The sequence below is a fragment of the Cynoglossus semilaevis genome, chromosome 6, assembly GCF_000523025.1.
Source record: "Cynoglossus semilaevis isolate Cse_v1.0 chromosome 6, Cse_v1.0, whole genome shotgun sequence".
Lineage (NCBI taxonomy): Eukaryota > Metazoa > Chordata > Actinopteri > Pleuronectiformes > Cynoglossidae > Cynoglossus > Cynoglossus semilaevis.
Window position 1 is genome coordinate 8520639 of NC_024312.1, and position 21648 is coordinate 8542286.

The 21648-nt window shown below is 40.2% G+C and overlaps 1 protein-coding gene across 1 annotated transcript in view; it reads left to right on the top strand.

Annotated features, from left to right (window-relative positions):
* The first annotated feature begins 20110 nt into the window (after positions 1-20110).
* Positions 20111-21648, top strand: part of roraa (RAR-related orphan receptor A, paralog a) — a 199141-nt gene continuing 197603 nt past the window's right edge. The window contains exon 1 of the mRNA XM_017033038.2: positions 20111-20744. Within this exon, the coding sequence (XP_016888527.1) occupies positions 20591-20744 (154 nt within the window). The 5' untranslated portion in view covers positions 20111-20590. The remainder of the gene's footprint in view (positions 20745-21648) is intronic.

Sequence of the window (21648 nt, forward strand, 5' to 3'; positions counted from 1 at the left end):
CCTGCGTGTGTGTGTGTGTAAATGCATGGATACACACACTTGAGTTTTGAGTGACTGTCAGCCCCTTTAAAATAATGAGCGTGTGCCCCTATAGGATGGACCATTGCATTAATGGTTTTTATTAAACCTCATATTGGTTTAGGTGTAAAATAAATTGCTAAAATAATATTGTTTTCCACTAGGGCTACGGAGGTGAGGTGAGGTGAGGGTGGGGGTGGGGGTGGGCAGCAGCTGCTCCACTTTATGTCCAAAGGTTATGCGTTACAATTGGGCATCACCTGACTGTAGTGCGTCTACAGCAAATTATTTACTGGGGCAAATGTTACAGTACGTGTTGTTAAAGGCTCAGTGTCTTCGACTTCAGATAAATCATTTTATAGGAAGTAAAAGGTCAAACAAATCTATGCTGCCATCTCATGGATAAGTCAGTGGATTTTTTTTTCTGTTAATTAGAGGTCTAAGGTTGGCTTGAATAGACTTTTGGTTTATTTGTTTGGTGACCTGATAAATAGACGGAATTTATTGAGTGTATTTACAATTAATTGTTTTTCGGTTGTTTTTTTTAGAGCCTTTCTGTTTTTCAAGGATTAAAAAAAAATACAACTCATTTTAACTCATTTACATCTATTTGGATTTACATTTCATTCCAACTGCCTTAGATCACTCTGTGGGACAACAAGCGTTTAAGACCTGTCAGTCAGAGCAGAGGGCATGAATGGATCTTAATTTTTTATTAATGATTTGCTTATAATTCCAAGTAGAGGTAGAGTGAATCTTCAAAAGAGCATCGAAAAGAACACGGTGACAGAGACTTGTGTTTGTGTATCACAAGAGGTAATAGATGATGTTTTTTTATTTTTTGGTTTATTGTGGAAAGTATTATCTTATGTTTTCATTTCTATATTTTTTATTTCTTGATGTTTCTCTAGAAAATATATTGTTAATCTCAAAAGGAATTCCTGGGTGGATAATGGTAAATAGATCAAAATGAAACAAATACCTGTTTGAAAAAAGGTAAAATGTTCAGAAACATTTGCTTGAGAATCCCAAAAAAATTGCGAAGGCAGAGGAGGTAAAGTAAACACATACACTAGCCTGAAACACAACATTGTATATTTATTATAATTGTGTTTTATTCTCAGCATGACGACACAGAGTAAATGTTGTAACAGACAGATGAAAGATCAGCTGAGGCACAGGGAGGAGAATATTTCTTACAGTTGGTTACAGCTCAGATTTTAGCAGCAGTCAACAGAGTGTAATGTAAAGAGCGCAGCCGTTAAAGATAAATAAACACAATATAAAGCATTTCTGACAAACAGCTGAGCAGAAGTCATTATCAATTTCCCATCAGTAGAAAACACAGATCACAGTTGGATTGACGTTTTGATTTTTTATCACTTCTCTGGAACATTGGTTAAATACTAAGATTGAAACATCTTCACCAGATTATGTACTTATACTTGTCATTTGAAAAAAAGTAAAAAAAAAAAAAAAAAAAAAAAGACGGTACATTTGATTGTAGCCTTCAAAGAAAAAAACATTACTGGGAATCATGCTTTGTGCGGCAGTGTTAATGCTGGGGGGTTCGCTTCAATTACTGCTTTCCACTTTTCAAGGCTCTGGACAGCCTGTCTTCAAATTAAGGCTGCTAAGCAGGAGAGTCAAATTGGAATTTCCATTCTATTAAGAAGTCATGCCCGCGAGCAAATAATGCAAAATTGGCCCAGTGAATGGGAAAGAACATCATTATAGAGTCAAAAATATGAAAGCTCTGCTGATCTATTTGCAGATGATAAACTCAGCATATGTCTCTCAGTGCTGTCTGGCCGAGACCAGCAACAATGAAGACGTCTAAAAAAAACGGATTAAAAATACGTATAAAGATCAAAGACAAACGGCTCCTGAGCGCCGAAGATGTGAAAAAAATTATACAATTTTTTTGATAATATCTGTGTAGCATTAAATGAAGACACAGTGGATTTCTAGTCGTTTTATCATTACATTCACACTGTTATGTGTCCAGTTGCTGTGCTTATGTAAAGGGCACACGAGGAGCATATCTGGATATTTCCTTTGGCGGTGAATAGCATTATTTTGTATGTTGAAAGGAGACGTATAAGTCATTACCACCTGCGAGGTGATGTCCAAGCAGCTCATTGGCTCTATTATGTTCCCTATATGCAGCTGTTTTCTGCTGATTTCTCATTTAAAGCTGCCTGCTTCCTGACAGTTCATCAGGGTCTCATCTCCAGGCCAGGGATGAACCATCATCGGGCCACATCAGGCATGGAGAGACAATCACAGCTGGGTCTCTTTTAGTCATGGTGTGTTGTCCCAATGACAAGCCCACTGGCTCTGTGCCGACTCTGGGCGCTCTCGTCTTGTTTGCCTTCACGGGGGCAACTTCTCCCAGGTACGCAGGTAGAGAGAGTGCTGGAGAGAGTGAGAGAGAGAGAGACGCAGAGCCAGACACATCAGGCTCATTCATCTGTAACAGTAACTGAGCTGTGTATCAGCAGCCTATTACACTATCAGCCCGCACCATGCTGGGAGATACCTGAGGACTGTCATATTGTCTCCAGAGCAGCCTGGCGTCGGGGGCCAAAGATGGCTCATTCTCAGCAGACACACGCTGGTCTATCATTGCATTGTCACAGAGATGTACAGCTCCACGCCACCATTGTGTTACTCCTCAGATCAGTTCAGACCTCTGGATATCAGAGAAATGGGCACGCATCGGCTTCATCACAGGAGACGGAGGCAAATGTATGTTCTGCTGTATTTTCATGGCCAATTTTACATTGCAGATGCCTTTGACACTTACCGAGGCCATTTTACATTATAGTTTTATTATATGTTGTGATAATAACACATTATGTGTTGTATTTTGAACATATGTTTTCTTTTGAATTTGACCTGCGACACCATACGTATTGTGTAACAGTGTGTAACAGTGATTTTTTTTAATTGTATTTATGGTCTATTGTTACTGTTAACTGTTATCTGGACTGCAGGCAGGCCAATCAGACCTTATGTTTATGTAGACTGTTACCATTGTGATGTCGACTTTCTAAAGTGTATTGCAAACACTAGTTAATAAATATATCTAAATTTATAGGAAAAAGAATACGTACTGTATATTTAGTAAATAAGGAATGTAATATATTCAGGTTTTTGCTTTGTGGCCAAACTCACTCGTAGCTCAGTGGTTCCCAAACTTTTTTTCTGCATCAACTTGGATCTTTTTGAACCTTTTACGTTGACATATCATGGCTTTTGCTTAGAACAAAAGAAATAAAATTTAAAAAAAAAAACCATGAAAAATTCTCCCATTCCCTAGTTTTGGAACCAGTGCTTTAGCTGCACTTTAAGGAAGTGATCCAACTTTTTGCAAAGAGTTTTTTTTTTCCTGTTTGTTTGTTTTGTGTAAAGAACGTCACATGGTCTGTAACAGGCTAAGATGAAAATGATTATCTGTGGGGCTGTAAAGTAAAGTACAGTAAAAATACAACAATAAATATGAATAAGGTGCGTTTATATGGGCACTATATATTTGAAACAAACACTATTAAATGTTCCTAAATCCACATACTACAAATTGTATGGTTAGTTCCACATACTGTGTGTTATAAATATAATAGTCATGGAAAGAATGTGATTAATATTTATGTTCATATTACAAATTAAATTAATATTTAAACTACGATATTTGACACGTGTAAGCTACGACCGTGTGAACAGCTGTGGTTCCATCGCCGCAGAAATGCTGATGTTTTCCTTCCTGACGATTTATGTTAGGCTCTGAGCGTGCACTTAATAATGACACACTCAGATGCATATTTTATTTTGGTTCATAAACCCAATCCAACTTTGGAGAGCCGTTAGAAAAAAAGACCTAACTTAACTATAAATTAAATGGTCAAAAACAATAATAATAATGATTAAAAAACAAAGAAAACAAAGGCGAGTGAGGACTAAACGCCATTGTTTCCGAGTGGAAAGACAGTTGGAAAGAGAGTTCCACTTTCAGGAGCCACCCATTACTTGTGGAGTGACTTCTTTGTGTAGCTACCTGGGCTGTGAGTTTATTTTTACCCTCCCTATGTCCCTCCTCATTCTTTAGCAGCTTCAGGAGATGGCGTTAGTTTGGCTTCATCTCTGACAAAAGATAAATGAGCTCTGGGTCTGTGGTGATCCACTATGGCTGCCAGGGGGTTCCAAAATAGCAAACTATTTTTCATATGGAGCGAAGTGATATGGGGAACTATGCAGCAGGCGCTAACATTTACCATATCATAGTAACGGGGAATACATTTCATTCTTCCTTTAACAAAAAAAAAAAAAACGTTCACTTTAAAATTTCTGTTAATACAGGAAGGGTGAACAGCGGTTAAAAAAAAAAGATGGAGTGTGCACTCAGTGCCTGCCTTACCTTGGCTTTTGATTGGTGTTAAGTCATGGCTGAATAAAAGTAAATTAAGTAATTATCTAGGGAGTTATGATTCAGCATCGTGGTAGGTTTATTTTGTTATTCTTTCCCCCCCGCTCGCAGCATTCAGGTGATTTTCTCTGTCTGCTCGCCGTGTAACAATGTTTAGTAATTAGAGTGGAATTGCAGAGCAGCGCATTTGCTTTTATAGAATCTCAAAATTGGTCATTAATCACCTTCTCACCACAAGGCGTTAAAAAAAGTCAGTGATGTGTGTTTACAGGGGGAAGAAGCAAAAAAAAACAAAAAACGCCCCGTGTCAACAGGAGATCCAGCAGCCCCTCACTATCAGGCTGAAAAGGAAACTTTCCCATTTAAATGAGGAGCTGCAGAGCTTTTCCGTGGCTCTTTGAAGAGATGTGCTTGGCACAAACAAGAGCGGCAGCCTCTCAAAAAAAAAAAAAAACGCCCCGTGTCAACAGGAGATCCAGCAGCCCCTCACTATCAGGCTGAAAAGGAAACTTTCCCATTTAAATGAGGAGCTGCAGAGCTTTTCCGTGGCTCTTTGAAGAGATGTGCTTGGCACAAACAAGAGCGGCAGCCTCTCCTGTGTTTTTAACAGGCGAAACATCGCTGACACCTGATGGGTGATCAAACACAAGCCATCACTCCCTGAATCCCCATGGGGGCTCATCTTTGTACTCTCCTCTCTCTGCCGCCCCCACCGCCACCCCCCCACACCCACTCCATATTTACCAAAGGCTGAGTGGATCACCTGACTAAATGCACTTTATTTGTAAAGACAAACACGTTTATTGGCTGTGCGTTGTTTGCTCTCTGTCTACAAGCCTGTCAGCGCCTCTGAATACGTTGCCACCCACAGCGTTTCAAGTCCCACTATAGATTTTTCTCAACGATGTTCTGAAGGGATGAGTTGCTGGCCAAATCACCTCTGGGTGGAAACAAGCCTCAGTGCCTCCTGGGAGCAGAGAAGGTTTAAAGGGTGAACTGGTGGCGGTGCCCGTAGAGGGTCTTTTTTTTTTTTTCTCCTGCCAGCATTAATGTAATTTCTCCTCCTCATCCATGTCGCTGTCCTTCTCCTTAATGATCCGTCAGTGTTGCCTGCAACTCGTTAGAGCTGTATTAGCATGAACATTACAGAAACAGTTGAAGTCAGACTTGCCACACAGGAGATGTGCTCTGAAAGGGCCTTTCCTTGTCACAGAGGTGAGATGATTTATGATTTATTTTCCAATAATTCCCAGCATGCTCAGTGCACTGGGTCCTCCTGTCAACAAACACTAGAAACGACCCCCCCACCCCCGTCCCCATCATGTTCTCTTGCACACCCACCGTAGCAACAACTCTGGCTCTACTTTTGTCAGTGGCATTGAGCTAATTTGGACAGAGCTTCTACAGCGTATTTGTACATTTGCATGTGTGGGTAATTGAAAAACGTGAAAGGATGGCGATGAGATTAAAACACGGCGAATGACAGAGCTCCAGTGGTGTTGGACTCAGTCGGAGGCTGGCATCCTCAGCACACCTGGGCCTCCGGGCAGATGGCGAGGGTTGAGGGTTACATAACACCAGGCGAAGCCATATGTCTCCCAACCACACAGAACCTTCAGGAAGCCCATAGCTCAACTCCGAGTACAGACCAGGAGAGACCAAAGGGCAAATAACTCCAGCTCTCTGTAGCCAGGCCAGGTGTTGAGCAGGTTGCTTTCCTGCGCTCGTGTTGGAAGACGATCGACTCATAATTGGACGGCGGTGATTGTGCTGTGCGTTGAAGCCACTGAACGGGAGAAAAGCGCTTTGCGTTGCCTTACGATGCATTGTTAATTATAGGCCGTACTCACGTCTGAACATTCACTGTCGTTTACAAAAAGCAAAATAAGACGAAGCTGAGAGGCTGGTGTGAGAAAAAGCTAAATCTCTCCAGGGCTTCTCCACACCTTGTTCTCGGCTAATTATCCATGGTAGATTTCCCTATTGTGACACAGTTGCTTGACAATGCAAGACTTAAAAATACAATGCACAGAGGAAGCAAATGTGTAACAGCCACTGTAAAAAAGAACTCGCTTTTAATATGTGTAAACAGTGTCGTGGTTTTATGATTTCACAGCTTGAAAAAGATTGTTTATGTACAGTTAGTGAAGAAAATGAAACATAAAGAAAACGTAAGCAAAAATTGAATTAAAAAAATTTAAAAATGTCATGTGATTGTAGTTGATTGGTAAATAAAATAGGATTGAAAGAGTTGTATGTTGTGAATCGGCAGTGATTGTACCAAAAAAGCTGTGAAAAAAAAACCAAAAAGAATTCTCAGAGACCATTTCAGGAACACATTGGAGACATTTTTGGACCAGACTGAGTGGCCACATGATCCATCCAGAAAAGATGAGTGAGCTGAGAGTGAAACAATAGTGGCTGTGGCAGAATGGGATTCGTTCCGTTGTTGTGTTAATTACAATGAAGAGCTGTGTTGTCTTTACCAAACAATGCCGCTGCGATGCTAATGGCACTGCCAGCCGTGAATGAGAGTGCACTCCCCATGATTAATATCCAGAATTCTGCTAAGGTGACCTTCAGTCAGCTCCAACAGGTTCCTTAGTTTGATCGATAATGACCAGTGTGTCTTCAGACAGATGCGCCTGCCATACAACTTCAGTCATCAGCCTGAATTTATCTTACCTCTGCTGCACATTACTCTTCAATTTTACCTATACTGAAAGTAATATTTTGTCCTTGTCTGCCAACACATCTATGCTTTTGGGAGTGATAAAATAACTATACATCTTAAAGAAACTTTTTCAAAGGTGAAACTCTGTTTTTTTTCTCCCTCTCTCAAGCAGTTGGCCTGGAATTGACACACACTGCATAGGTAAAATCATATATACATCACAGTATATAAGAAATGGATAGGTACAGTATGTCATGTTGGATTAAATCACTCCTTAAGATAAGCTAACTATTCGCTTAAAAGCAGTCCTGATAATACAAATAAGGGTTTAGAGTATCCTAATTTCCAATTTTTAATTTTTTTAATTCCTAGTCTGAAGTATTTGTGTCTGTGTCTAATCATTGCATGCGGCCCCTGAACCAAAATAAGAACTTAACCAATCAGTTAAGTTGGAGGTCAGGAGTTTAACGCATCACAGTATATAAGAAATGGATAGGTCAGGAGTTTAACTGTATTAATGTCACAAAATGAGGTAAATTATTTTCCGATATTTCCTTAACACGTGCCTTTAAAAAAACAAAACCAAAAGCACCTATCAAATACATTTTACCACAGCTATTCGTAAAAGCTGACCTTCTTTCTACAACTGAGTAAAAAAAAAGAAGACATTTTGGTTTTGTCATTTAAATTCCCTCTCTGCCTTATTTTTCAGCCACGTAGAACAAGTTTCCCTTGGGGAACAAATAGGAAGCGTCCAGCTTGGTTTCTGTCAGGAAACTTGTTTGCATGTGTTTTAAAAGTCAAGTTTTAACTAGACTAGCAGAAAAAAAAGTGGGTATCCCCTAATGTCTGCGACTGTTACTTTAAAGAGACACTAGATCTGTTGTTATCCACTCTTAATTTGAATATATGAAGCGTTTAGGCCAGTTGCACAGATGAGAGCAATGCCTGCGTCCACTCGGGGCACTGGCGTACCTCCGCCTGTGCACAGGCTGCAGTTTGTGCACACGACTCCTGCAGTCGCACACACCGAGTGCCACATGTGTTCCATCTGAACCACAGTGTTTGCCATTGAGGAGGATGTTTATCACAGTAAATTTAATTTGCCGGAGCCGACTCCAACCCAATGATTTTGTTTTTGTTTGTTTTTTTGCTTCATTTGTAATTATCTCCATTTTCTATTCTGTGTTACTGCACAACCTTTGTGTTTTTTATAAAAAAAGAAAAGAAAAGGTTTGCAAATTTTCACAATAATAAAAAAAAATGTTTAAAAACACAAGCAATTTTAAAGGCTTCTCATTGCCCTTGAGGTTGTTTAAAGTTGAAGACGACGGGTCCAATCCCAGTACGTGGCAACAAATAGTCCAATGGCAGTGACTCACCTCTTTGAGAAGCTTATGCAAACCCAGGGGGAAGGTGATGGATTTTTTCCCTTACCTACAGTGAGCGGAGCAGATGCTGGAGAAAGATTTTGGACGTCACGAGAAGTAAAATATGAGCGTGTGCATTTGTGTGCACATGAAACACTAGTTCACAGAGTTCTGAGTCGCAGGAACTTCTGAAATACTTGGAGGGGAGAAAAGGATGAGAGCAGAAGATTACAAACCATAGTGGCACCAGGAGTTTCTCTGCAGGAAGGCCCTTGGGCCTCATTTATAACTTCGGTGAACAAACAAAACAGCGCTCGGGAGGAGAGAGAGAGAGAGAAAAAAAAAACCTAAGTTACATCCGACCCAAATCTGTGGATCTGTGGAAGAATGTGCATTTCTGCTCTGACTAAAAACCTGTACAAACATTTTAGAAACAGGTGAAACAACTCAGGGAGATGGTGAGGTGGTGAACGTACACCCCATGAAGAATTTCACTTTATTAAACCCTGACGTAATATATGAACAAAATATTTATATAGCAGTCAAATACTAAACAACACTGAGAACGCTCTCTGTATTTGATAAGTTTAATTACTTTGTTCTAGTTACCGTTACAGTTTGTCTTTTCGGATAACTGTTGTACTGTAGTACTTCAGACTTGTATACAAATACAAATACATATAACAGTATAATTAAATATTCTATATATAATCATACATCGTTTTATTTTATACACTGAAGCCTACCAGGTGCCACACAGTGTGTAGATGGTTTATGTGCTTGCCTTACAGCAAGTAGATCACCGGTTCAATCCCCTGCTGACGCTGATGTGGTTTGTATGGCGTCCTCCTGTACCACAGTGAGGTGAACTGTCCGCTCTGATTCAAGGATATGTATGAGTGTGAATGGTCGTGTGTCTAAATATGTGGCTGTGCATGGCACTGTCCTGGAAGGACCCCGCGCTCACTCATACACTGCTCTGATTGGTTCCAAAGTCCCCTGCGACCCACAAAAATGTGGGTCACATGAATGGAACCGTCCCCAACCGTTGCACCCAGCGTTCTTACTCCTGACCCCAGTGTTGGGGAGTACATCAAGAAGTGCGGTATATATATATATATATATATATATAAAGTACGAAATGACTCTGTGAATTGATGCCGTGGCGACCTCTAATGAAGAGAAGACTTGAAAGTCATTCTTCTCATTCTTTCTTATGTGAAACTCCTCCAAAAAAATGTACGTGAGTAAGTCTGTGTGTGTGTGTGTGTGAGAGAGAGAGAGAGAGAGAGAGAGAGCGAGCTCTGGCATGAGCTTGATTAACACACTCTTTTCTCCGTCTATTCTCTAAAACATTTTTAATACACGGTCTATTTTGTTTCCTTTTCCACCACTCTTCTATTCACGTCTCACAATTTTTCAGCCCATTTAATGCAGGCATTGTTTATTTTGAAAAGGTCATTAGGGTTGTGAAGAGAAGCGAGCTGTGTAGAAATGATTTGATTGAGGTGGTGCAGGTAACTCTGGCACCGTGAGTTATGGACACCCAACAGAGAGGAGCCTCTTCATTAGCGGGGTGATTAAAATTGATGGGAACCTATGGCGCTCCAGCTCCACGGAACTCCCTGGAGCATGGCTCTCATTCCGCGCTCATTTATTTGGGACTTTGTGTTGATCAATAAAAGGTGCCTGCTGCTCACTATGGGGTCTGGCAGAGGGAAAACTCACATAGGGAAAGGAGCAGAGACTCGTTTTGTTGTCGAAGACAAACATTCCAAATTGGGCTTAGGGAAAAGCACGGGAAAAGAGGAAGCTTTGGCTCCCGTCGCTGTACGTTCTCACTCAGATGTCGACTTCTGAAGTGTTGATTTTTGCAGATGTATTCTCAGATGTAATCATTAAGAGGAAGAACCGTAATAATGAATTTTTTCTTTAAGGATGTATGAAAGCCCGAGCTACGCAGTAATTTGTCACTCAGTGGGATGTAGTACCTGTAATTACTTTATAATGCTATGAGGACATGGGTAAAATAAAGTAGTTAACGTCCGGGCGTTGTTTTATGACTGCCAGAATTTATGCTGCACTTTGTTGTTTTAGTTTTCAAACACTGAAAGTCTTTTGTTATTAATGTTTTACTGACTAGTAATTTTAAAATTTGAAAGTACAATAGTTTTTTTTTAAATCACAGATTCACACAAAACAATACTGTGTTTGCATTTTTCAATACTGAAAATGTTTTCGGCCGTATTATATTATACTCATCGTATTATAACTTGATTCTAGTGTCTAGTCTAGTTGTTGGTTCAATGACGATGACGAGGGATGACATTGTCCCTGTCCTTGCCGTCAATGACGTGTTCTTGAACAGCATGGGTTTCGTCGCTACGAAGCCCAACATGTGAACTTACAAGGTTTGAATTCTGTTTATATTTGACAATGAGCAGAGGCACTCAACTGCAGGAGGCTTGTCCTCTGTGTCCTCCTCCACTGCTACAAACATGTTGAACATTAACAACAGGGATGGAAATATTGAATCTATTCAGTAGGAAATTATTTGTCCAGGTTGGAGTTCTAGCTCCAGTCTCATCTTGTTTAATTTTATCTCCTAATATCTAAGAGTGAGGCGACACTTTATGAAACACAGCTTTATGAAGTCCTTTATCCATCACACAATGTGGAAATTTGCAATTTCAAATTTACAAATGTACTGATCAATAAGAACCGGTGTTGGTCTTTAACTATTATTTACCTTCTCACTCATTATCTATATCTAGGAGAAAAGCATCTTACAGGAAGATGAGCAGTTTGTAGCTTCAAGTCCCTGTATATATACAGTATATATATATGTATATATATACATATATATATAACGTTACAATACATTTAGCAGACTTACAATTTGAGTCAGTCAAATATATATCTATTTTATACATTTACAATATATTTCTATATATTTATGAAACTCACATTTTTAGATGTAAGGTGGTGTCCTGATGCTTGACTTTGGCAAGCAGAGGAAAACTTCACTTAATCTCCAAGACGTGACTCAGCATCTACTCATTTTGAGAGACTTGATCAGAGGTGAGTGTGTCGCAGTCAGGCTGCATCTGCAGTGAAACTTGTGATCACATCTCATCACACTTTGTTCACAAAAACCACAGGATGTTGTTTTTTACAAGTCTGCCCGTTGGGAGCTGGGTGTGTGTGTGTTCGTGTGTGTGTGTAATAGTTGGTGCTGGTGTGGGTGAGAATAGAAAATGGGAGAAGCCAAGAAAGTCTGAAAGTGTTGTTGGAAAGATGATTACAAACAAATTGAAAATAACAATTTCAATCCAACAATTCAAAATATGTTTGTTGAAGTTTACCATGGATATTGGGTTGTTTAGTTATTTGGATTTTTTTTTTTTTTTGTAAATGATGTCATACATTATTGAAAGAGGTTTTTTTTTGGAAGATCCATTTGGATTAATTACTGAAGATTCTATAGACTCTGATATATATGTATATATTTTTATATACATTCTGTACTCTGGTCGTGGTATTTTCAAGGATGGATTTCAATGTTTGTAAATTGGATTTCTCTTTCTTCTTCTTTTTTTTTCTTTACATTTGTACACTCTTCCAGATCTGATGGCAAATGATGTATTAATCATTTGCTTCTCAAACGCGAACGCCGTCTAAATTGTGAATGATAAAAATTGAACAGAATTAAAGTGACTGCTCTTGACTTGAGCCCTGTGATTTCTCTGTGTGGACATTTGAACCCTCCCCAGCCCAGAGGATCCAGAGCCAGGCAGGCTTTGAGGAAAGTCTTTCTGTGTTACAGCCTTTGAATATCTATTCTTTATGATCTCCATTCCCTCTGCTGAAGTTCAGAGCGCGTGTGAGGGGAGAAGGGAGAGGGTGGAATCATAACGCCGATGACGAGATGACATTGAACATACTTCGGAGAGCATTTTTGATTCTTTACACATTTTCCTAAACTCAGACAAATATATCCAGAAGCCATCACTGTAACTCCGTGAGCTGATTTGATGAATGAGGGTTGTTGTGGCAGGAAACCAGTGTCAATCAGCCGCGATGGCTTGAAGAAGTAAAATAAACATGAAACGGGGGCGAATAAAAAGCAAGTTATATAAAGCTCTGCTTGATGTTCAGCCTCGTACCTCTTTACCCCTGGTGTGTCTGTTCTATAATGGCACAAAGTAGGGATGGGTTGGCGCTGTCTTTTTCATCTGCCTGCCTTTTGTTAGTATGTTGAGAGAGGCGAGGAGAGAGGGAGAGTGAGGAAGGAGGAAGAAGAAGAGAGGAGTGCTGGGGATTGGACCCGGTCCCTGCACACCCAATTAAAGGAATCTTCTGCGCAAGACACAGTCTGGCAACATGTGTTCTGACATTTGTCTTCCTGAGTGTTGTGATTTACGGTACCATGGAGCTAAAGGCTAAATTAGCAGCCGCCCAACATCAGAGACCGCACAGTGATGTGGGCTGGGCATGGATTGACAGAGAGGATCAGGCAGCCAGAGTGTGACTGTCTCCTTTCATCTCCTTTAATCTTATAGGCACAGGATCACCGTGCTGTTGTCGAGTGTTTAGCTCAATATTGTTAGCAACATTTTGCTGTTTGGACTTAGTAACATACCCATTACATACTGTTAATCCCATCAATGAATGAAGACAGGAGGAGACCCTCCTGCATATGATACATCGTACGTCCCGCCCACATCAGGTTCACTCTCCTGACAAGCTCCTCCCCCAAACACACACACACACAACACGGCAGGAGAGCAACTTTAATTGATGCTGACGACTTAATGTCTGAATCACCTGTGGAAATAAAAACTAAAATTATCATCCTGAGCCGTGCACGTAGGCAGGAGACGGAGTGACATGTGCAGAGTCGACAAATGAGACGGAAGCCGCGTTCAGACAGTTGAAAAAATAGATTTGGTGCATCAGAAAAAAATCACCACCACTTATATATTTATATATTTTTTTCAATTTTTAATGCAAACCTGTCATGATAATGTGCTTAGCTTTTTGGCAGCCTTCTTGTCAAGAGGAACAGGCTTTTCATACATTCACACACGGGTTCGAATCCTAGCTTGATTCACTGTGGTGTATTGGACAGCCATCAAATGTTCTCTAATCACTGCTCCTCAAGAATTGGTTATTTTCAGGTCTTTGTTTTCTTCTCCTCTGTCATCGTTGTCCTCATCTATTTTTTCTTCTACTACTTTGTTATTTTCCTCCTCGCATCATCATCTTCGTCTTCTTTCCTCTTTCAGTGCACATGATTTCCTGACTAAGAAGACCAAACAGTGGAAGAGTGGTTAGTGCTCTTGCCTTACAGCAACATGGTCTCTCAGGTTTGCTCCCACAGTCCAAAACCAGACAGGATTATCTTAATTAGGTTGCTCTTCCTTCTCTTTAAATCTCAGAGTCCTTCAGCAGACGTTTCTTCAATAATCTCATGGGACGAAGCATTCACTTCTCTGCAGTAAACCTCGGAATCTGGTGGCAATTACACTTGTAATTACACAAGCACAAAAACCCTGACCTCGCACTTGTGTGGACTCCAGGATCAGACCGTCTCACACACAAACAAAAACTTTTTGTGTGTAAGATTTTTTTTTTTTTTTTTTGCCATGCAGAAATGTACAGTAAAGACCCAGCCCCAGAATACATCAGTGTGTGTTAAGTCGTGGTCTTCGCTGCTCCTGCAGCCGATGTGAAGGTGTAATCTCACAAGGTGAGCAGATGCTGGGAAGAGAAGACGGCCTTGTGGTCAGTGGGGAGACGGCAGGCCTCGGGGAGAAGCTCTTAACTTCTGTCAGGCACAAATAAACACTCCATTTTTCACCTTCTGATTTTTTAACTGAGAAAATAATTCTGGTCCCCAGTCATATGAACTCTATGCACATGCCATGAGTCAATTCTGGCTTTGACAGAGAGAGAGAGAGAGAGAGAGAGAGAGAGAGAGAGCATTTCACCCTCACACTGATCTTTATTTTTCTGCTGCCGTCGGATCTTTTTACATGAATGAATAAATACGGCCATTGCGTCATGTTGAAGCGCAGCTTGTCAAGTCAGGCCGTGGTGTTTTCAAGCTTGTAAGACGCAAGATGAAAAATCGTTGGCCATGTTCTGCCTCTTTAATCCGTGGCCTGTATAATTTGAATTTACACAGACATTCATAAATAATATCAAAACCACTGTAGTGCCTGTATAATTTGAATTTACACAGACAATTGAATTTGAATTTGAAAAGAAAAAAAATGAGGCAGAAACGACATTTAATGATAACGAAGGATATGATTTGATCCCCTTCAGTTCCAACTATGGCAAAGATTTACTGTGATCAGGCTGCTGCTAGGTGGTGCTGTTGCTACCGTTGTCTCTGAGGAAGAGGAGGGACCCGGCTAAACAACAGTGCAAACTCCTTTGTTGTTCTTCAAACCGGTAAAATCACATAGAAACAATGCTTTCTGCCTTACTGCCATCAGCAGAAGTGGCTGCTGGGTGTGCACATCCATAGACTCTTAGAGGGAAGAGAAAATATACGAGCTGCTGCCCCCGTGCTGGAGAATGTTGCCATACATCACATCACTCAGGACTTTGAACTGTCAGAAATATGTCACTCAGTTCCCCCTCTTGACGCCCTCGTGTGTCAGGGAGGAATCCTAAACACAATCATTTCCCCCATGTCGGCCCTTTATTCTGTCAACTGTTTGAAAATGCGAGTGTGCCTCTTCATTTGCCAGGCATTAATAAGTGAGAGGCCATTAATATGTCTCTTTCATTACACTCTGGAACTCTGCACTTCACGGCTGCATGAAGAACCCCCTGTTTGCTGGGTGTGAGGTTCTGATGTCCGATTTGTAAGGCAACAAAGATGTGTAACCCCCCGCCCGACCCCCCATGAAACAAATGTGCCATATTTGCCATATTACATTTGATGCTGTGAATATTTCATGCTGCATGTGTTTAAATTATTAAGAGCAAAGGTCAAAAAAGTTCCGAGACAGATGTTAAAATTTCAAATAGTTTCTTGTTTTAATGACTGAGACATGTTCAGACGTGTCTCTCTGACGTCTCCAGCAGCTTTGACGAGTTGTAGCATTACGTCGTCGTCAAGGGCTGAGCTGTGCTGCACTCTGTTTAATTGAGTTTTTTAAACCATCAAAAAGAGATGATTTTAAAATCAAAGCAAACATATAATATCTAATCAAATATATTATTATTATTATTACTCTTACTATTATTAAGGCTTGTCAACTTTTGCTATTGATCCTGGTTGTCTCATATTGAACATAACTGGGCCCAGAGTGTGTGTGTGTATATATATATATATATAAATATATATATATACAGATAGAGAGAGAGGGAGAGAGAGAAAGAGAGAGTGTATATATATATACTGTATATATACAGAGAGAGTATATATATACTGTGATATATATCTCTGTATATATAGAGAGAGTGTGTGTATATATATAGTATACTGTATATATAGAGTGTATATATATACTGTATATATGTGTATTTGCATATATATGCACGCATATATTTTTAAATACTGTATATATATACATATATACAGTATATATGTGTGTTTATGTATATAATTAAATAACATGTGTTTATAATCAGATAGAAAAGAGAAATGTAATTGTCTTATAGCACCAGTAAAAACTGTTCCACAAATGTTTCAGCCTGAAAACAAACGTTAACCCAAAATGAAGTGTTCTGTGTGGAATGTGCCTCTGTCCAAACTGGTCAGACATATTTTTCCTGTGCATTCTGTTAAACAGCCCTCCCTTCTTCCCTCCCTCCACAAAGACACTTCTTCTTCCTTACTGTTGCCACTCCCAAGACAAGATTAGAGGGGAAACTCATCAGTCTCCTTGGCTGTTGTCTGATAAACTTTTTATTTGAAGGGTGTCCTGTCTGGTGTCTCTGGTGTCTTCCTCCAGTGCACTCCTGATTTGAAATATAGCCTTACATAATGAGGGAGAAAAATAGAGCAGTGTTGCACCCCTGAGTTGGTGTCAGCTTAATCAATCATTTTTAAACACAGGCAGGCATGCTTACTCTACTCGCTTCACATCCACCACATCCTTCCCTGCTCAGCAATGTGACAGCAGCATAATTCATTTTAAATCAAAAATTAATCCAGATCCAGCAGCATCAAATGTGTCCTTGAGCCTTATGGGTAAAAGTGCATTGAAAAAAAAAAAAAGAACCCAAGTGTGATTTTTATGTTGTTTTTCATTGGATATAATTAGTAAAATTAACTCCTGTCATTAATATTTGCAGGCTCCTTCGGGAGAATGTCGACATTCAAATAATTTTGTACGTTTTGCCTGAGTGTTCAAGTGTGTGTGTGTGTGTGTAACCGAGGAGTTTCCAGTCTGTTTTTCTACGGAAGACACATTCAGAAATAAACTGTAGAAAAGGAGTCTGAGTTGACATACTTTAAAACTAAAAATTAAATTGCATACAGATTCGCTCCATTTCACATCATGATTTGTGCACAACAAATGTTGCTTAATTGTCAAATACTTTAAAACCAATTAATTCCTGGCATTTTGATTTATTTATTCACCTTCGGCTAACCAGACAGAAAACAGAACATCACTAATACATGTACATATATACAGCCATTCTGTATGTGCAACACTTGTGAAGCATTCGTTGAGCAGTAAGTCATATACAGTACAGTGGAAAAGTCTTTTGTTGTCATGAGACTCTTATAAGCAACTATTATTAGCTAACATCAGCTAACACAAATGACATAATTGCAGTTAGAAGATATTGCTTGAACAAAAGCCAAAACATTTTGCAAATGTTTCCAAAATGAAAATTTTACACTATAAAAGGTTTGTACTGTTTCAGTATTTGTGTTTCTCAGAGGAGGGTCTCTGCATGTCCTGATACATCCCGATTGCTCAAGTCTTTTGGCTTTGATGCTGAACATGCAACAGGCGTGGAATGTAGTGATGGGTTCACACGGTCAAATAGCAGTGGGTCAGGAGGTTACGGGGAAATTTGGAGGAGCTAACGCTGAGCAGAAGGAAAGGAACTTGGCCTCTTCGCTTGGCAGTGAGAGATTCCTTCTGGCTTTCTCTAGGAATGTCAGCCTGTGAGGCTGCGAGGCTCCAGCAGTTATATCACGCTCTGGTCCGGTAGGTTGGTGACGTTGTAGCAAATAAATAAGAATATGGAAATAAATGAGATGCATTTGAATCATTAGAATCAACCACAGTAGCTGGACTTAACTCGACTTCTGATGATTTGATAATGCACTGGAATGGACGTTTTTCATTTAATTCATATTAAAAAATGCAATGCAAGAAAAAAAAATCTTTGTATAAGTGTATAAAACACGACTGTCAAACAATGAATCCCATGGTAGCTGTGGATTAATCAGGACTAACCGAGATAACCTGTCTATATTTTGTTGATAAAACACACAACATTTCAATGTTCCTCCCCAACACGTTTACATTTGTAGCTAATCAGAATAAAGCAATTGCAATTGCTGAGGTCACCAGCAAAGACGTTTTAAACATCTGAAGAACACCTTTCAGAAAATTAGTTTAGGGTGAACTCTATGGGAAACTGATGGTGTTTCAGTGAAGCCCGTGACCTGTGTGTTTTTATGACCACGATTCAACAGAAGCGCGGTGGTGTCTCGGTCGTCTAACGTCCGATGTCCTGTTTATCAGCTACTGGCACTGGGACATGTATTCATTACAGCTATTTCTGTCGGCAGCACTGCCGCCTGGTCCTGTGCTGCGAGGGCAGGACCATGTCAAAGTCCACGTGCACCATGTGGAAGTGGGCGGGGCTCCTCCTCCCAGCCTGCCGCAGCTTATCACAGCACATGCAGAGAGCGTGGTGTGTGCAATCACTGCGCAACAAGCAGTGGGTGCCAGAAGACAGAGTGATGTGTGATGTCACCTCTCATGCTCTGAAAGTTGCCTTTTTTCCTGTATTTTTCACTTTCACAGGAAACACAAATGAAGAGGGAAAAAGACAGAAACTCAAAAACAGACACAGGCTACAGAGAGTTGTTTCATCAGCCCCACTACTGCTGGGATCATGACAATAATGATGTTGGCAATGACATGAACCTTCTTTAAATCCTTTGACCTTAAAACCAGTCTTTATGATCGGCCTGTGAGCCACACTGTAGCCTCCGCTCTGTACAGTATGCAACGATAACCGTACGTGGCAGACAGGAAGTGCATCTAAAGTTGAAAAATATGTTTAATAAATAATTCCTGCGCCTCCGCAGCTTTAGGGGGACACACTTGCAAATGTTTTTCAACGCTGATGAAATGCAAAAGAAAATATACTGAAACAGTGTTAGACCTGGGAGATATTTGTGACGAGCAAACATTTAAGCATGCAAGCAAAATAAATGAGGATATGAATAAATCAGTAATATAAATGTGATCAAACTATTACCATTCAGAGTTACAGTGTAGAACTAGGTCTGTATACAGTATGTGGTACAGTTTGGCTTTCTGTCTCTACACTAAAAAAGGCCTGGGCATTTCAACTAATGCAAGTGAAAAACATTTGAAATTTATTTAGAATTTTCACATTGCACTAAATGCATTTCTGCAAAAGCTATGATGGAAATAGACAGTGAAGTGTTCTTTAATAGATATAAAACATTTTTTAAATGATTATTTTTGACCATACATGACATTATTTTGTTGAATTGTATTGAATGTTGCAGATTTAAAAATACACATGATAAAGTTTGTAAATGTTAAAAGCACCACTTGGCTAAAGAGTAGTGGGAATCTGGAGCAAGGGTAAAAGGTTACTCCGAAATAGAGCAGCATGACATTAAAGATGACTAAAAAAATATTTTGTTGTGAAACTAGGTTCAGTGTCTTTAAACTGTGTAGGACATTGTTTTTTTCTACTACGAGTCACACAGTAAATTATTCTGTACTGTATGTAGAAGTGTGTTATACTGTATTTTCTAACACACAAGGTAAATGGTTAAAATAGTCAGCTAATGTGTTCAGTTGTAAAAATCACACACATCATTTGACCAATCACCAAGCTTAAAATATAGGCATTTATCAGACGAAAAAAAAAACAAAACATTTTTTGTACCAATTAAAAATAGGATGCTTCTCTTTTAGTTATTATTGCTAAAATGCCCTGAGTGTAAATTTAAATCTAAAGCCAAAGGTCTGAGCAGAATTAACAGAAATGTTAACTTCAAATGTTATTAAAAAAGTTGCATTGATCCATAAAGCAACCATTTACAGACTCAAAGTTAATCATGTACAGCTAGGCTTTGGAATATCCACACCTTATATGGTGGCTGTGAAAGCTGCTCTATGTGGTGTACTGTACATGTTGTTATTTATGAAGTTTGGTAACTGTTCTAAATGTCTCTATTACCTAAATACTCAGTGTACACTTACTGTAACCTCATTTCACTTTCCTGTTTGTCTGGACGTTGGTCAGGTTAGTGATCGACCCCTACTGGTCCAGTTGATCATACCACAGTGGTATGAACAACACTAAAGTACAAATATCACAACACCACACTGTATCTGATGGTTAGACAGTGGAGCTTGAAAACAGATCAAGCATAAATAAAAATAAAAATGCTGCACAAAATAAGCAGGGAACACTCAATGTTAGGCAAAAAGTTGCTCAAAACAAAAATATTGTTAAAAAATGGAACAAAATCAATTTGGCAATCAGCTGGAAAATGTTTGACACTCTACGATTAAATCATGTACAGTGGAATTTTATCACCGCTGAAATGATAATAAAACTATTGCCAATTGTTTAAAAATATGGCTGGGACTCTCAGGCCTCCATCTATTCCTCGGCTATTGACATGCTCTCCCTTCCCAGTGTGCATGACTGAAGCTCTCACTAGCGCTGCCAGTGGACAATCAGACCCACACACCCACCCCTGTAGACACACTCGCATTTCTCATTTCTTACTTCTAGTCTAAATTAGATAGCGAGGCGAAGGGTCGCAGCACACACAACGCATATAAGGCTTAGTTTCAAGTCTTAGCTCCACTTAAAGCAGCCAATCTGAATTTCGACATGGAGTCCCCTCCAGATCCAGCGAGCGATCCGGGCAACAGCGCCTCGGAGCCGGCTACCCCTGTCAGGGAAACCCCGGTAAACCTGGAGACGCTCCGAAAAGCGGACCATTCAGCCCCGGTTCGAAGGCAGAGCTGCTCCAGCACCAACAGAGGTAAGCGCAGCGTGTTTGTCTTTTTAATGTAATAACCTCCGTGAAGGACTAACGCGCCGATCGAGGGTGCTTTATGTGCAAATAAATAAATAAATAAATAAATAAAATAAATCAAACTTCAAAATGATTGAGATCGCCCCCGCGCGTGCACGGAAATACGGCAAACAGTCCAAAAATAACCCCAGCACAATGACAGGGCTTTGGGTTTGTGCGCGGCTCTGTGCCGCTCGGCTGTGGAGTGTGTGTTCAGGCATGGTGTTCACTGACAGCTCCGATCATACCGAGGGGGGGTTGATACGGTCACACATGTCACATTTACTCAGACTGCAAGACGAAATCAATTGCAGCACCGGTGACTTATAATCCACCAGCAGGAGCTGAGCAGCTCCGCCACGATGTGGACACAGTGAGCGCCCAGACGTGTTATTGTCAAAGTGGCCAAAAGTGAACTTTTTTGGCAACTGCGAGCTGCACGGTCGATCGATCGATCAGTGCCTGCAGTTGTCGCGGCTGTGCAGAGTCATGTCAACAGCAGCGGCAGGAGCAGCGATCTCCAACCTGGCTGTTACCGTAATACCGTGCTTTAATATTTACTATAATTTAATTTAAATTTACTTCAGGGGTTTTCGTGTGCGCGCAGAGATTTGTTTGTGTGTACTCTCCGGTGAGGAGCATGGAGGAGTCTGCAGGCTGTTGTCACTGGTCCTCGGTTATTTTCACACAGTCTTTGGACACATTTATGTCCAGTGCATGAGAGAGAGAGAAGAAAGCATGATTTTCACACAGCAGCTCCACGTCCCGTCCATGTGGTACAGTAGAGCACAGACAGTACCACACCTCCCCCTGCCCTGACTTCAGCCAACTTCCCAGGCAAAGAGTGATTTCTCTGCTGAAACCCGAGAGA